Source organism: Cetorhinus maximus, chromosome 6 (assembly GCF_964194155.1).
Source record: "Cetorhinus maximus chromosome 6, sCetMax3.hap1.1, whole genome shotgun sequence".
NCBI classification, from domain to species: domain Eukaryota; kingdom Metazoa; phylum Chordata; class Chondrichthyes; order Lamniformes; family Cetorhinidae; genus Cetorhinus; species Cetorhinus maximus.
This window is the reverse complement of record NC_135884.1, coordinates 96541106-96559497: the sequence shown is the minus strand read 5'-3', so window position 1 is coordinate 96559497 and position 18392 is coordinate 96541106. Positions and strand designations below refer to the sequence as shown.

General features: G+C 41.0%; 2 protein-coding genes across 5 annotated transcripts in view; both read right to left on the bottom strand.

Moving 5' to 3' along the window:
- slc12a3 (solute carrier family 12 member 3) overlaps positions 1 to 13246 on the bottom strand; it is a 55901-nt gene extending 42655 nt beyond the window's left edge. Inside the window, exons 1-4 of the mRNA XM_078542956.1 lie at positions 12929 to 13246; positions 10608 to 10745; positions 4410 to 4485; positions 2070 to 2165 (exon numbers count right to left, since the gene is read on the bottom strand). Coding sequence (XP_078399082.1) covers positions 2070 to 2165; positions 4410 to 4485; positions 10608 to 10745; positions 12929 to 13246 — 628 coding nt within the window. The remainder of the gene's footprint in view (positions 1 to 2069; positions 2166 to 4409; positions 4486 to 10607; positions 10746 to 12928) is intronic.
- A 4719-nt stretch (positions 13247 to 17965) lies between these two features.
- The window catches only part of nup93 (nucleoporin 93), a 138648-nt gene continuing 138221 nt past the window's right edge, over positions 17966 to 18392 (bottom strand). For all 4 annotated transcript variants that reach the window (XM_078544128.1, XM_078544129.1, XM_078544131.1 and 1 more), the window contains one exon: positions 17966 to 18195. In XM_078544128.1, the coding sequence (XP_078400254.1) occupies positions 18085 to 18195 (111 nt within the window). In that variant the 3' untranslated portion in view covers positions 17966 to 18084. The remainder of the gene's footprint in view (positions 18196 to 18392) is intronic.

Genomic DNA, 18392 nt, shown 5'->3' with positions numbered 1-18392 from the left:
CATTGGGAAAATGTTGGAGTCTATTATAAAGGATGTAATAGCAGAGCATTTAGAAATGCATAATCTAATCAAGCAGAGTCAGAGTCATGAAGGGGAAATCATGCCTGACAAATTTATTAGAATTCTTTGAGGAGGTAACAAGCAGGATAGATAAAGGGGAACCAGTAGATGTAATATATTTGGATTTCCAAAAGGCGTTCGATAAGGTACCACACATAAGGCTACTTAATAAGATAAGAGCCCATGGAGTTGGGGGTAGTATATTAGCATGGATAGAGGATTGGCTAACTAATAGAAGACAGAGAGTTGGGATATGAGGAGTATTTTCAAGATGGCAACCTGTAACTAGTGGAGTGCCGCAGGGATCAGTGCTGGGGCCACAATTATTTACAACATATATTAATGACTTGGATGAGGGAAGTGAATGTACTATCGCCAAGTTTGTGGATGACACAAAAATAGGTGGGAAGGCAAGTGGTGAGGATGACATAAAGAGTCTGCAGAGGAATATGGACAGGCTAAGTGAGTGGGAAAAACATGGCAGATGGAATATAATGTAGGAAAATGTGAGGTTATGCACTTTGGCAGGAAGAAGAGGAGCTGAATATTATTTAAATGGGGAATGACTGAAGAAAGCTGCAGCACAGGGGGATTTGAGGGTCCTCATGCATGAATCCCAAAAAGCTAGCATACAAGTTCTGCAGGTAATAGGTAAGGAAAATGGAATGTTGGCCTTCATTTCAAAGGGAATGGAGTATAAAAATAGGGAAGTCTTGCTGAAACTATACAAGGCATTAGTTAGACCACACCTAGAATACTGCGAATATCTAAGGAAATTATCTAAGGAAAGATATACTGGCATTGGAGGCAGTCTTGAGAAGGTTCACTAGATTGATCCCGGGGAGGGAGGGATTTTCTTATGAGGAGAGGTTGAGGAGGCCGGGCCTGGGCCTGGGCCTGTACTCATTGGAGTTTAAAATAATGAGAGGCGACCTTATTGAAACATATAAGATTCTTAGGGGGCTTGACAGGGTAGATGCTGAGAGGTTGTTTCCCCTGGTGGCAAAGTCTAGGACCAGAGGGCATAATCTCAGAGTAAGGGGGCACCCACTTAAAACAGAGATGAGGAGAAATTTCTTCTCTCAGAGGGTAGTGAATCTGTGGAATTCTTTACCGCAGAGGGCTGTAGAGGCTGGGCTGTTAAGTATATTCAAGGCTGAGATAAGACAGATTTTTAATCAGTAAGGGAATCAAGGGTTATGGGGGAAAAGGCAGGAAAGTGGAGTAGAGGTTTATCAGTTCAGCCATGATCTCATTGAATGGTGGAGCAGACTCAATGGGTCAAATGACCTACTTCTGTTTCTATGTCTTACAGCAATTTTCATGACCATCAGATGTTTCAAAGTGCTTTATAGCCAATGAAATGCTTTTGAAGTGTAGTCACTGCTAAAATGTAGGAAATGCAGCAGCCAAGTTGTGCACTGCAAACTCCCATAAACAGCAACATGGTCATGATCAGCTAATCTGATTTTGTGATGTTGATTGAGGGATAAATATTGACCAGGAACAGTGGGGGAGAACTCCTCTGCTCTTTTTCAAAATAGTGCCATAGGATCTTTAACATCCACATCAACAGGCAGATGTGGCCTCTGTTCAATTTCTCATCCAAAGACAGCACCTCTGACAGTGCAGTACTCCCTCAGTACTGCACTGGAGTGTCAGGCTTGAGTTTTGTGCTCAAGCCTGAAGTGGGACTTAACCCAGAACCTTGAGGCTCAGAGCTGAGAGTGCTATCAACTGAGACATGACTTGACACAACTGCCAGTGATACACTCATCCATGCCTTTAACTATTAAAATGGTCTCCCATCATACATCTTGCATAAACTTCAGCTTAATCAAAACTCTTCTGTCCATACCCTATCCCGCAATAAATCTTACTCACCCATCAACTCCTTTCCTTGCTGGCCTATGTTAACTTCAAGTTCGAAAGAACAGGCATAGACAATGCAAGGTTCAGGTGAATGAAACAATAGTAAGTAGTGTGAGGAAGCAAGAACCAAAGAATACCTGATTTGACTTTGCCATTTGTAGATATTGCTGATACGGATAGACCTGTAATGCTGGTTACAATTACGGACATGATGATGATTAACCATGTTAATGCTGTAACGGAAGTGAACAAAACCAAAATTATTAGTGTTTTCACCACCACTGGGAAATACTCAGTACTTCGTACTTCAATGTTTATGTGACTATGTATCTAGAATGAGAAAAGGTCATCAGGCCCATAAATGCTCAGTGCATGCTTTGACTGATTCCCCAATTGTGTGTGTGAGAAATATGAACTATTGTAAGAGAGATCACTCCACACTACAAAATTTTGGGTACAAAACAATATCTTTATTTTGTGCCAAGGCTAATATATTAAGCTCTTGCTTTATACGCAAGTTATTATCCCTTATTGAGTCACAGCCGCGGAAGAGGCTGATTGGGTAAAATGAAGTAAGATGGTAGGAGTCTCAGCACAGACCAGTTGGGCAGAATGGCCTGTTTCTGTGCTGTAAATTCTATGTAAGGTTTCTATCTTACAAGAAATACTTATGTCCATGGATTTCTACCGATGTCAATAAGAAAATAAAAATTCTCGTCAATCTTCAAAAAAGAAGCTGTGATGAGGCCACACGAATTTTAACCCAACGACAGAACAAGGAGGAAAAAAAATCCTTTCGATCCAATGCAAGATGAGATTATTCATTCAAACTAAACAGCTAATTTAGGAAATAATTTAGGAAAAGCTGTGTAGGATGCAGGAAAATTAACATCATAAATTGTGGCAATGCAGAGCTATTTACATGCAGTTCAGTTGACTTAAATAGCAATCAATGCTGTAAATTAAATAGGGAATGTGAATCAAACAGGGGCCCCAGCAGCCGATATAACAACTGAAATAGATGAAGGTTGCTGATTCAGCGATCAGCTTCTTGCTGTTTTGGGCACAGCATGGAAGCAGGATGTGAGAAGTAGCTAGGAGATCGTTTTTGACAAAACAACTGACGTTAACCCCCTTGTCTACAATATAATGACATGGGTTGTCTTGGAGATGGCCATGACCCTGTCTCTCCCAACTTTTGCTCTGTCTTTTTTTTAAAAAGCTTGTTCTCAGCATGTGAACGGTCCTGACAAGATGCATTTATTGTCCATCTCTAGTTGGCCAGAGTAGGTAACGATGGGCCTCTCCTCGAAGAGGGTGGAGCTTTTGAGGTGAAGGAGCTCCGACAAAAATACAATGGCTTTGTTAGGCATGGATAATTCAACCTCGCCTGTCAAAAAGCTGCTGCGGTAGAGTGGCCAACAACCAACATACCCTGATTAACCACATCCATGCCATCTTAACATAGGGCAGGTCCTTACAAACCCAGCATCGTCTCTACATGCCCAAGTCATCAGAGAACCAAATGCAGCTGCCATGCAGCACAGCAACCTGAAACTAGGTTCCAATTCCTTGAAAGAGTGCTGCAATATCAATCCATGAGAAGGATGCCATGGAGTGGCACAGAGAATAACCCTCCTAAGCTACAGCCTCATGCAGCACTAGCGCTAATTCTGTAGCACTTGACTCGCTGTTTGAGGGCTATGTCACTTGTCTGCACTTTTTCTTTTCTCCTCATTTTCTCCAGTCACTTCTTAACTTTCCTTACAGCCCTGGCAAAAGTTGCTAATGGATTCAGGCTTTTATCAACTGATTATCATACACCTCCTAATTGTCCCTTTAAATCTTATCTAAATTACATTTTCCACTTGCACCACTATTGCATTTTTAGCACATGTCTTATACTTGGAGCTAAATACACAATAACATAGCTATAGTGAGATAGCCTCAAAGTTGGTAAAAATAACTACATCCATTTTTGTCATTGCAAACACCATTTAAAACCAGTGTATGCAGGGACATGACAGCTGAGCTCAGTCCTGCCCTGCCTTCTCCAAACATATGCATATTTTATCTGTGCAGTTTCTAAATTATAATCAGTAGAGGGGATCGTAACTGATTTTTCCCTCCTAAGTGCAAGGTCACTGAGGCTAAAGTTAGCTAACTCAAAGAGCAGGGACCATTACTAGCTCAGTGGTGCACCACCCAATTTATTTACCCACTGACTTTCCAGGAGGACATTCTTTTTACAATGTTTTGTGTACAAAGTGAATTATACTCAGTAGTGCTCACATCACAGTACCTACTCCAGATTTCTTCTCTTTAATTTTTTTACGTACTAAAATACTGCTCACCAAGTTGTATTGTTTTAATCTTTTTCTTCATTGGTACAGTAAATTCAAATTTTCATACAGTTAACTGCTTTATAATGAACACCGAAATATTACATATTTTGAAGTTCACAAATGTACCCTTACCTATTCCAGCTTGTGCAGTAATCCATGACAATCGCAAATACAAAATAACTCCCCAGATATTTAACATGCATCGAATCTGGGTAAATGGAAAGACAAACAATAATTACGTTGCATGTATTAAGGAAGGCATCACCTATTAAAGGAGAAGCCTCCTTTAGTGGATAACTGATTTCAGTGTAAAGCTCTTTGAATTATTGAATCATATAATGGCCCTCTCCATGCAACTCTATAAGAGCTACCCAGCTGATCCCACTTCCCTGCCTTTTCCCGTGGCCCTGTAAATTTCTCTTCAGATATTTATCCTATTCCATTTTAAAAGCCACATTTGAATGTACCTGCGTCAAACCCTCAGGCAGTGCATTCTCTAACCATTCGCTACATAAAATAGCTTTTCATGCTGCAGATGTTTCTTTTGCCAATCACCTTAAATCAGTGTCCTCTAGTTCTCAAATAAAAACAGAAAGTGCTGGAAAAACTCAGCAGGTCTGGCAGCATCTGTGGAGAGAGAAGCAAAGTTAACGTTTCAGGTCCAATATGACTCTTCTTTGGAACATTGTTTGAGAACTCAGGTTCTCAACCCTTCCACCAATAAGGACAGTTTCTCTCTCTTTCTCCACTCTTTACAGACCTCTCAGGATTTTGAACACCTCTATCAAATATCCTCTCAAACTTCTCTTCTCCAAAGAGTGGAACTCAAGAAGTTAGGTGAGAGTGACTGTCCTTAACATCAAGGTAGCATTTGACCGAGTGTGGCATCAAGGAACTCTAGCAGAACTGAAGTCAATAGGAATCAGCGGGGGAAAACTCTCCACTGATTGGAGCCAAACCTAGGAGGTCAATCATCTCAGTCTGAAGGCATTGCTGCATGAGTTCCTCAGGGTACTGTCCTGGGCCAAACCATCTTCAGATACTTCATTAATGACTTTTCCTCCATCATAAGGTCAGAAGTAGGGATGTTCACTGATAATTGCACAATGTTGAGCACCATTTGCAATTCCTTAGATACTGAAGCAGTCCGTGTCTATATGCAGCAAGACCTGGACTACATTCAGGCTTGGGCTGATTAGTGGCAAGTAACATTCATGCCACATAAGTGCTAGACAATGACCATCTACAGCAAGAGAAAATCTAGCTATTTCCCCATAACATTCAGTGACATTACCATCTCTGAATCCCCCACTGCCAACATCCTGTGGTTACTACTGACCAGAAAGAGAACTGGAACCTGTCATATATACTGGGGCTACCCGAGCAGGTCAGAGGCTGGGAATTCTGGGGAGAGTAACTCCCTCCCGACTGCCCAAAGCCTGTTCACCATCTACAAGGCAGAAGTCAGGAGTGTGATGGAATACTCTCCACTTGCCTGAATGAGCGCAGTTCCAACACAACTCCAGAAACTCAACACGATCCAGGACAAAGCAGCCAACTTGATTGACACCCCATCCACCACCTTAAACATTCACTCCCTCCACCATCAAAGCAGCAATGCATACAAGATGCACTGCAGCAACTCACCAAGGCTCCTTCAACAGCACCTTCCAAACCAATGGCCTTTACCACTTAGGAGGACAAGGGCAGCACCACCACCTGCAAGTTCTCTTCCAAGCCACGCACCATCCTGACTTCGAGCTATATTGCTATTCCTTCACTGTTGTTGGGTCAAAATCCTGGAACTTCCTTCCTAACAGCACTGTGGGTGTACCTACACCACAGGGACTGTAGTGATTTAAGGCGGCAGCCCACCACCACCTTCTCAAGGTCAATTAGGGATAGGCAATTAATGCTGGCCTAGCCAGCAACACCCAGGTCCCGTGAACGAATAAATATAAGAATGATGAGAACAGCATCAGCTTTGTCAATATATCTTCATAACTAGAGTCTCACATCCCCAGAACCATTCTTGTAAAGCTTTTCTGCACCCTTTACAACGCCTTCACATCCTTCCTATACTGTGTTGCCCAGAATTGGGCACAATACTTCAACTGAGGCTGAGCCAATGTTTTATACAGGTTCATCATAACCTCCTTGTTTTTGTATTCTATGCCTCTATTTATAAAGCCCATATGCCTTATTAACCACTTTCTCAACCTGCCCTGCCACCCTCAATGATTTGTGTACATACAGGTATACCTGCAGGTCCCTTTGTTCCTGCACCTCCTTTAGAATTGCACCCTTTAGCTTATATTGCCTCTCCTCATTCGTTCTACCAAAATTCTCCTATTAAATTTCATCTGCCACATTCCACCAGTCTGTCCATATCATCTGGAAGTCTATCGCTATCCTCCTCGGAGTTCACAATACTTCCAGGTTGTGTCATTTGCAAAATCTGAAATTGTGTCCTGCGCAGCAAGTCCAGGTCATTAATACAGATCAAGAAAAACAGTCGTCCAAATACTGACCCCTAGGCAACCACACTATATACCTTCCTCCTGTTCTGAAAGTAATGTTCACCACTACTTTGTTTCTCTTATGTCTCTTGTTCTCATATGTCTCTCACAAACTTGATTCCTTTATTAATTTTCAGTATACAACTTGCCTCAGAGAAAGGATATTTCACAATCCTAAATGGAGTGCAATTTATTCAGAATGGATTTGCTCAATGAGTCATCAGTAAATGCAGCCATCAGAGAAGAATGTATTTATTGGGTTTCTATCAACATGGAAAAACAGACCTAACACCAAGAACAAGTAAGATGCTCACTGAGAATACTCAGAATGCCAATACTCAACTGTGGTGAGGCCTAGTCTGAAATTATTCCCCCAACGGCACAAAATTAGTGGGGAGGCACCATGAGGACACTTGGCTCTTCAGCATAAGGAGGGGGCAACTGACAAGAAAAAACCCTCAGACATCCCCTACATTTCCAAGGGTAAAGATTTATGATGAATGACAAGTAATTTTTGTTTTATTCATTCATGGGATGGTTGCATTGCTGGCAAGATCAGCATTTATTGCCCATCTTGAGCAGGTGGTGGTGAGCCAACTTCTTGAGCCGCTGTAGTCCATGTGGTGTAGGTACACCCACAGTGCTGCAGAGAAGGGGTTCCAGGATGTTGATCCAGCAAGTGGAGGAGCAGCAATATAGTTTCAAGTCAGGATGGTGTGTGGCTTCGAGGGGAACATGCTGGTGTTGCCCTTGTAGGTGAGAGAGGTCACTGGGTTGGAAGGTGCTATCACAGGAACCTGTAGTGCATCCTGTAGATGGTACACACTGCTGCCACTGAAAGTTTAAAGTGGTGGATGGGGTGCCGATAAAGCAGGCTGCTTTGCTCTGGATGGTGCTGAGCTTGAATGTTGTTGGAGCTGCGCTCATTCTGGCAAGTGGAGAGTATTCCATCACACTCCTCAACATCAACATCCTGGGGGTTACCATTGATCAGAAATTGAACTTGATTAGTTGAATAAATACTGTGGCTACAAGAGCAGTTCAGAGACTAGGAAACCTGTGGCGAGTAACTCATCTCCTGACTCCCCAAAGCCTGTCCACCATCTACAAGGCACAAGTCAGGAGTACGATGGAATACACTCCACTTGCCTGGATGAGTGCAGCTTCAACAACACTCAAGAAGCTTGACACCATCCAGGGCAAAGCAGCCCCATTGATTGGCACCCCTTCCACAAACATTCACTCCCTCCACCACCGACAAACAGTGGCAAGTGTGTACCAACTACAAGATGCACTGCAGGAACTCACCAAGGCTCCTTAGGCAGTACCTTCCAAACCCACGACTGCTACCATCTAGGAGGATAAGGGCAGCAGATACATGGGAGTGCCACCACCTGTAAGTTCCCCTCCAAGCCACTCACCATCCTGACTTGGAAATATATCGCTGTTCCTTCATCGTCGCTTGGTCAAAATCCTGGAACTCCCTCCCTAACAGCAATGTGGATGTACCTACACCACATGGACTGCAGCGGTTCAAGAAGGCAGCTCACCACCACCTTCTCGAGGGCAATTAGGGATGGACAATAAACGCTGGCCTAGCCAGCAAAGCCCACATCCCGTAATTGAATAAAAACACTTCTGACTTGTGCCTTATAGATGGTGGACAGACCTTGGGGAGTCAGCAGATGAGCTATGCGCTGCAAAATTCCAAGCCTCTGACCCGCTCTTGTAGCCACTGGCTGGTCTAGTTAAATTTCTAGTCAATGGTAACCCCCCAGGATGTGGATGATGGGAGGTTCCGCAATAGCAATGTCTTTGAATGTCAAATGGAGGTGGCTAGTTTCTCCCTTGTCAGAGATGGTTATTGCCTGGCACTTGTGTGGCATGAATGTTACTTGCCACTTCAGCCCAAGCCTAAATGTTGTCCAGGTGTTGCTGCATAAGGTGCCACATAAATGTTACTACACAAAATAAGAGTTCATGCTTTTAGGGGTAACATTAATAGGGTTAGAGGACTGGCTAACTAATAGGAAACAGAGTCGGGATAAATGGATCATTTTTAGATTGGCGAAATGTAACTAATGGGGTGCCACAGGGGTCACTGCTGGGGCCTCAACTATTTATATCATATATTATATTAATGACTTGGATGAAGGGGCTGGGTGAACTGTAGCCAAATTTGCTGACAATACAAAGATAGGTAGGAAAGCAAATTGTGTGGAGGTTACAAAGAGTCTGTAAAGGGATATAGGTAGGTTAAGTGAGTGGGCAAATTTTGGCAGGTGGAATATAATGTGGGAAAATGTGAGGTTGTCAACTTCAGCAGAAAGCATAGAAAAGCAGAATATTATTTAAATGGAGAGACACTACAGAATGGTGTGGTATCGAGAGATGTGGGTATCCTCATACATTATTTACAAAATGTTTGTATGCAGGTAGAGCAAGTAATTAGGAAGGCAATGTTGGTTTTTCTTGCAAGGAGGATGGTGTATGAAAGTAATGAAGTCTTGTTACAACTGTACAGGGCATTGATGAGACTGCACCTAAAGTCTAAAGTACTGTGCACAGTTTTGGTTTCCTTTTTTAAAAGATACACTTGCATTGGAAGCAGTTCAGAGAAGGTTCACTGGGCTGATTCCCGGGATGAGGGGGTTGTCTTATGAGGAAAGGTTGAGCAGGTTGAGTTTAGAAGCATTAGAGTTTAGAAGAATGAGAGGCAATCTTATTGAAACATAAGATTCTGAGGGGACTTGACCAGGTAGATGCTGAGAGGATGTTTCTCCTTGTGGGGAATCTAGAACTAGGGGGCACAGTTTTAAAGTAAAGGCTCTCCCATTTAAGATGGAGAGGACTCTCTTCTCTCAGAGGATCGTTAATCTTTGGAATTCTCTTCCCCCGAGAGCAATGGAGGCTGGGTCATTGAGTATATTCAAGGCTACTTTAGGCAGATTTTTGATCTATAAGGGAGTCAAGGGTTATGGGGGACAGACAGGTAGTGGAGTTCAAGCCACAATCAGATCAACCATGATCTCTTGAATGGTGGAGCAGGATTGAGGGGCCAAATGGCCTACTCCAGCTCCTATTTCTTATATTCCTATGTCCATATAGGCACAGACCGCTTTAGTATCTGTGGAGCTGTGAATGATACTGAATGCTGTGCAATCATCAGCAAACATCCCCACTTTTGACTTAATGATGTAGGGAAAGTCATTGATGAAGCAGTTGAACATGGTTGGGCCTAGGACACTGTCCTGAGGAACTCCTGAAGCTAGGGCTGAGAAGATTGGTCACCAAGAGCCACAGCTACCTTCCTTTGTGCTAGGTATGATTCTAAACCAGCAGAAAGCCTTCCCCAGATTCCCATTGACTTCACTTTATCTAGGGCTCCCTGGTGTCACTCAGTCAATTGCTGCCCAATGTCAAGGGCAAATGTAACTTGCCACTTATCAGCCCAAATATGAATGTTGTCCAGTTCTTGCTGCATGCAGGCATGGACTGCTTCATTAATTTTTATCTACACCTGTTTAAAGATATTCCAAAAAAAAAATCCTGTCTTCTTTTACAGTTTAGAGATAATTTTTCAGATTTCTCCTATTAATGGGCATATTAAGTAATGGTTGATTATTCCATCGTAACATTTATCAACTGTATAAAATGTGCTCTGGTGTCATCAAGACAGTGAAATTACTTGCTGTGGAATATTGGCCACACAAAACTAATTGGCAGTCAAGAAAAATTGTTCTAGAACAGATAACCCCTCAGTGCATTTTTTTTATCTACGATAGTGGCGTAGAAAATAAGTTAGACATACCATAACACCTTTTATCCAGCCAAATCGGACAGGTTCTTCTGCAAGTTTATTGCCGTTCAATTGTACCTCCCTTTCTTCTTTGCCAAGTTCATCATCAGGTCTATTCTCATACAATGGGGGTGGATATTGTCCCATATCCTGAAAGATTATACAATAACTTCAATAATACAGTAACATGAATTAACAGTGCACATTCAGTAGAGAAGTGTAAGCACAGAAATCTGCTGAAAAAAAAAATTCTGCATCCAGCCTATACATTAAAAAAACAAAAAAAGCAGCAAAGGCTGAAAATCAGAAACATGACCAGAAAATGCTGTCCTGAGAGGGTTGCAACCCAAAATATTAACTTGTTTCTTTTCAAATTGCTCCTGAACCTGCCATGTATTTCCAGCATTGTGTTTTTACTCTCATTTATACAACTGCATGGTATCAAATTACTCTCCGCTCATATGATGATAACTTATTTAGAAGTACACACTCTCCGTTTCTAGGATAGATACAAGGCAGCCACCTGTCAAGGTCATGTTCATGGCTCTCTTCATAACTCATTCTCTGACTCGCTATTTGGATGGCTGCTCTCCAGTCATTCACACCTCATCTAGACACATCTTTTGTTTCTTTACTTTACCCATTACCATTCCCTTTGGCTTTTGTACCATGAACCCTTTTGTCATTTAATCTCTCCTGTCCTCCACCCTTATCACAACCCTTTCCTTTTGTTCTTCCTCTCCCCTTGCTCTTGTTCAAAGCCTATTACATTTCTATCTTTCCTCAGTTCTGATGAAAGGTCATTGGCCTGAAACATTAACTCTGTTTCTCTCTCCACAGATGCTGCCAGGCCTAAGTGTTTCAAGCATTTTCTGTTTTTATTGCAATAAGTATGTTGGCCAAAATTCCTTTAAATTAAGATGAAGCACGATAAGATGGGAATATGGATCTCTCATTGGAAATTTCCTTTAATTGGTTATCGTGACACTAGATCAGAAATCTGCAAGATAACTCAAATAAGAGGATTTCTTTCAATTTGTTATAGAATAAAAAAAAAGTTTTTTTTTAATAAATGAAAGAACATGCATTTATCTAGTGTCTTTCACATCCCCAGGTGTCCTTCACAACCAATAAATTACTTTTGAAATAATGTCACTATTGAAAAGCAAACACAGCAGCCAGTTAGTGCACAGCAAGGTACAAAATCAGCAATGACTAGCTGATCTGTGCTTGTGGTGTTGGATTTTATGAAAGCTAACACTTCTTCAATGGTCACAGAGATCCCATTTTCCCTGTTTCCTTTGCCAAAAGCTATCAGTATGAATCTCGTTCTCCGCTGTTGGAGCTGGACATTACTGCTAACTTCTAGAATTTGCATGCAGACCATTATAATGGCTACAGTTTAAAAAGCTTAACTTGTTTCCAGACAGTCAGAACCATGTTTACATTATGATCTTCCCAGAAACCAGATCACAGAGCCCCCTCCCCACAGTCAGAAATGTAAACATTAGTCTTCCTTTTTTTTCTAACACAAGTTCTGTTTGTTGTGTGTGTTCCAATTCTCTAAGGGTTCTGTCTTTGATAAAACTGATAATTTTGCCCTTCAATCTGTTGGGTAAAAAGAAGAGGGAGTTTGGGCTGGGTATGTTTGAATCGAGAAGCTGGTAAGAGAGTTGAGGTGAGACGCCAGAATAGCACCGGAATTAGGATGATTGATAGAGAAACAGTTTTTAAAATTTAAGAAAACTATTCTAAACCATACTTATAGCAACAGCCGTCACTGGATAACAGTCTAAGATCAGTAGCCATGCACCTCTACATGATCAGAAAAGAATTGGCGAACTGACCAGTGAAACTCGGACGTCTGCACTACACTAGAAATACAACTTTTCAACGGAGTATAACGGGACCTGGAAATCTGAATGACTGATGATTGGAAGACTAGCATTTGATTAAAAGAGTCACAATTTACACAATTATATATTTAAAAGAAGATGGAAGAGTGTTAAAGGATCCCAAAGCCAAGTGGAGGGGCAGAAAAGCTTAAAATAAACCTCAATTTAAAGGTGGGCTTTAAGAAAGTGGACAAAAAAGTTTGAAGCTCGTGAATTAAAGATGAATTGAAAAATTAGAAAACTATATTGAAGGAAGCGTTTTAAAATGTTAAAAGGAGAAAGTTAGAATGAACTAGATGTTGACAGTCTTGAAGAAACACCCTGCAGCTGAGTGTTTGGATAATCTACTTTGGAACGGAGATCCGACCCAAGACTGAAGAAAATGAGATGGACAGGTTTTAGCGGGGCTGGAAGTTGCTCAGCTGGGGAGACCCTTACCATGATGTAGCAACGGAGGTCTGCCAGGGTGGGTCTGTTTTTCTTCTCCTGCCCAGCCATGTGGGTGTTAGCATAATGTTCATAACTAGGCACTGCATCGAGGGTGTTATAGCCGAAGGTTCTCAGGTAAAAGGTGCTGCTTTGGGTCAGGTTGCTGGCGCTCAGGCTGTCGTAGGTGGGCTCGGGCTGGCAATAGATGCTCTTTGTGTCCTCTTCATCGCCGGTTAGGGTGCTGATGGTGAACCGGCCGTGAGAAATGCCTCTGCTATCCGAGCTAGGAACCTGCACTGGGCTCTCGCAGATTGTGGGAACTGCCATTGAATCCGCTCCCAGCTCTGGGCTAATGAAGGAATCGGAAGGATTCCCAACTGAAGCTGAATTGCAAGGTTTTTATATGATATAGAGGAACCGGTGCGGACCGACAGTGGACGGAAATTAAACCGGCCCCACAGGGCAGTCGCGGCTGGAGAAAGCCAGAAGATATAAAGTTTATTACAAAAGTCAGCTGCAATTTTCGATCATTAATCTGATAAACATCTTTTACATCGTCAAGAAAGCCATTAATGGGCGATTGGTGTTTAAACTTGATTTGCTCCAACTACTTCAGGGAAGAGGGGGGAATAACTGCATTTACCGCCTAAGGATATGAAAGCAATTGTGGAAGAAATCCAGAGGTGACTCTCTCCACCCCTGCCCCGTTATTAAAACACGTTCGATAAAACTTGTGTAGAGAGGCAAAGATAGACGAAACCGCGAGTACCACTGGAGTGCCTTTCGGGATGCGGTCAGGGTTAGGGAGGAGAGGACGTTGACTGGAGACGACATTCAATCATTTCTGCCAGGCATTGTGCAAGTGGACACTGAGGGCAGAATCAGATTCACCTGTATTCACATTACCACCATACCCCCAATTCCATGAATAACTCAACACCCATAGGGCAACTGACCAATTATCATGGGATGGACTATGCCTGTGGAACAGCACCCAAATATGTTATTTTAAAGAATTAAAATTATTCCACTTCCTAATTAACCCAATTATTTAGAAGTTTCCAGATTATCTTAAATGTATTTCACTCATGTTTCTTCAGATCTAACAGGATAAGCATTGACACAGCTTGTAAGAAATCAAAAACGTATAAAGAGGGAAGAAAAAAAATCTAAGTGTGCTGATTGGGTTCACACTTAATGTTTTCATGAACATGTGTTTGATCTTGGTTGGATTGTTTTAATGAAATGATTCATGAGTATAGCTTTTCTAAAGGCTGACCTTTATTGCTTTATGGCTAGTTTGAGTACTTTTCCCTACTCTGGAAGGCCAGTTAGAAGAGATAAGCACAAGAATCTATTATATCTCATAAATACTGAACGAGAGCTAATTTACATGGGAACAATGTGAAAACAAACCCTGTAACCTGTGCAATTTTCCTTTGGGAAGTCAGAATTAACTGATTTTATGCATTCAATGCTGCAGCATTTTTGCACTACATTTTCAATTGAAATGAAGTAGTGGTAATATTTCCTGTGGATTGATTACATAGGCATTCTATTTCCTTCAAGTTCTGCATTATTATGTTAAGCCAATAATAATAACATTTCATAATAAAAATATAGTCTGACTTTTTCCTCAGCTGGACCTAGTAAATCTAAACAAAAATCTTTAAAATACTTATGAAACATTGAAATTTAATTCTTACAGGCACCCCATCCCAAATTACTTTATAACATTAGCTATCAAATAAACCTGAAAAAAAGTGTTAATGATTCAACAACATTCTACTATTTACACAGGAGAATAGTTTCAATTCATTCTTCGGAGGGGAGTATCCCAACTCCCTTAAGGTGGTGGTGGTGAGTTGCTTTCTTGAACCACTGCAGCTCCTGTGCTGTAGATATACCCACAGTGCTGTTAGAGGTGTTCCAGAATTTTGACCTAGCAACAGTGAAGGAACTAAGTGCATACTTTCAAGCCAAGATGGTATATGGCTTAGAGGGGAACTTGCAGGATGTGGTTTTCTCATGCACCTGTTGCCCTATTCTCCTAGGTAGTAGACGTCACAGGTTTGAAAGGCATCGTCAAAGAATATTTGTTTCAGGATACTGCGAAATTAAAGAAAAAACAATCAGGTTCACATGTTACAGTGCAGAGCTGATAGTATCCAATTCTCACCATCTCTAGAGTAGCCACAGATACTTTATCAAATATATTTTCAAGTTGATTTGGATTCATATAACAAGAATTTATTTGCACTACTTGATTAAAAATTATAAATATTTGCTCACTTTCATTTATTAGCAAGTCCAAATTCATATTTTTGGTATAGTTTTATCTCTGATAACATTTGGTATGGTATGACCATCTGCTACTTTCTACCATATACAAATAAGTAAACAAAAAATCATCAGCTTTCAAAAGCAGGCCAGCACAGCCAACTTTAAATATATTTGAATAGACTGCCACATCATTTCAAACTTATAACTTGAATGTTTAGATGTAAATAAATCTAAAGATAAAGGTAGGTTTTTGCTAGATTATGGGGGAAATGTGCTTTGTGAATGCAGAAGGACTACAGTACATCGGAAACATTCTCACCAGAGGGATATATTTTGGGGGGGGGGGGGGGGGGGGGGGCAGGTTGTGGAGTAGCAGGGGGAATGCAGGAAGAGACTAGGATATATGGAAACATTTCCCCCAGAGGAAGGGGGGAGCCACAAACGTTAATAATGCAAATACTGCTGAACAAGGAGAGGACAATCAATTTATTATTTCCGACTAGCTCATTAAAAGTAAAAAGTTTATTATTATTAAGCAGTTTATTATTTTACATAAGATTGAATGTAATGGACTTTCGTTTTGACAGGAAGGGTAGAGGAAGTGAAGATAGCACAGAAAGAAATAGGCAACTTAAAGATTTTCAAGTAAACAGCATAATTATTTGCCGGCACACAAATTGCTTGATGCAATGAACATCTAGCCTTCCTGAACATCTTGTTGGGCCAAGGACCCTTGCTACAGATTTCAAAATGCTGCTCCACGCAGTTATCATTCTATGATTTCCATCTACACTATATTGCACTTCAACTGATCAAGTGCTGCTGGCCTTTCCTCTTGTCCACTTTAGCTCATTGGCTTCCCACCAGACTGAAAGGAGGCCAATAAAGAAAGCCACTGCAATAATCTCCAATTTTTCTGCCCTGTGTAAGAAACCTGGCTTCTGTTCACTTTCCTCTTTATAAAAATTGAGATGGGTAATCGCAGCCTTGAAATTGTGGCCTATTGCTCTCTAAAGAAGGGATTCATTGCGTCACTTTACACTCTGCAGACATGTTGCCAATTTTTCTTTTAAAAATAAATTGTCCAATTGCGTAAATAGAACGTAGTGATTTCCACTTACCCATCTGTCGTGATACACGGATTATTTTCAAAGCGATAGATCTTGCATTGAAGACAGTGGTATGACGCAACCCTGGTGTTGTGAAATAGCCGGATCGTAGCAGTTGCTTTTTACCGGCCTGATTCACAACACCAGCTGCTGCACCAATACCGAGTTCTGACTGATAGCGGCACATCAGCCAGCCTGCTTGGCATTTCTGTGAATCTCTTCCATGGTTGCTATAAAACTGAGTTATATAACGTACAATTTATGCAATTAAAATTCATCTGCTCATTTAAAAAACAGCAAAGAACTTTCTCTAAAGTTCTAACATTACAATCAAACACTTTCCTGTAAATACCTAAAATACACCAGCATAATTAAAGATAAAAGCAGTGTTCAGTTAAAAGTCTTTAGCTTGTGAGATCCAACTCACAGCTTGATTTAATGGTCTCCAACACCAGTTCTGTTTTACGTAGGCTTTCCTCTTATCTTGAAAGGTTCAAAGCAAGTCATTTGTAATGATACTAAATAGAAAGATCTCCTTGCCAGATAACTTACTTAGATAAACTTATATAAGTTTATACAGTGAGTTACAGCACTGTACAAGTCAGGAAAATTCCAGGTTTGATTTCCAGCTCGAGTTAGTGGAATTTGGGTGAAGCCCTGGTAGATGCAAAATTGTTCTTGGTACCATAGCTTGGAGGGCGGAGGCATGGGCAGATTAGTCATGCTTTCTGCTCCTATTATCTACCTAGTGACTCCTGCTATAGGGGCACAATAGAATGAGATGACTTGTTTTGAGTCCTCATACAATGAGCTACCAAATTCCATTATCCCTACAGGAAATTACATTGCTAAAGATGGTGGAAGGGATTGGTGCCAAGCTCCAAATGGCCATTCTTGTACAGTTCGCATCTAAACATAAATATAATAGTGACATTAAGACTGTTCCTCTCCAATCAGAGGGGAAATGAGGAGAAATCTTTTTTAGTATTTTGTTTTTGCATTGAGCTATGATTCTCCAGAATGCACTATGGAAAGGGTGGTTCAAGGGAATTGGATATATATTTTAATAATAAGAATTTGTCAGGTCATGGGGAATATGCAGGGGATTGGGACTAATTTGATAACTTTCAAATTGCTGAATAGGCATGAGGGGCTGAATGGCTTCTTTGCATGCCAAAAGATTCTTTGAGCAGGAATGATATTCAATTGCACCATTGCACTTTACATCAATAAGTCAAGCTGTAATTCCTAAAGAAAATCTGCTCTCAACACAAGGCAGATTAATGCATACGTGAAACTTTGGTGTAGAGAAACATCAGCGAGTCCATTTGACAGCAAAGTAATTTCATATCCAACTTACCCAAGGAGGCTATTTATTTATTTTTAAAATAGCCAGAACTGCAGTGACCAGTTTTGATGAACAAATTCTATGGTAGATAATCCCATTTCTTTCTCCTAACAATTGGCCACAGTTAATTGTCACACAAGAAGCACACAACAGATGAAGACCTATTTGGGGAACATTTTTGTTGTTGTGTGTAATTCAATAAAATGAATCACAGCCTCTTTATATTGTGATACCAAAGTTCAAAGAACAGATCTGTGATTTCGCCCTTATTTGACCTCTAGGGATTCAAATGAATAAAGACAAGCATTAAGCAGGAAAGATAATTTTATTTCCAATTTGAAAAATACAAAAAGAATTCTGAATATAAAAATCTATTACTACACCACTGGATTGCCACACCAGTGGGTAAACTCCCCACAACTTTGTCAGTTCATGAGGACCTCCATCTGCACCAGGCGTGCATTAGTGTCGCCAGCCATCCTATATGGTATCATTCCAGCAAACGTTATCAGGGCACGTGCCTGGCTTCTGAGTTGCTGTAAAGAAACCCAACAAAAAAAAAGTTAGAGATACTCCGTCAAGGCATCGGCAAAAAGGGTTTCCAAATGAAACAAGCAGCTGCTACAAGATGGGCTTCTAAAGATATTGCAAACACAGTTAACAGATTCAATTAAAAGGAAGTTTTACAATTCACAAAAATTATATGTGCAGCAAGAATTATTTATAAGCTGTT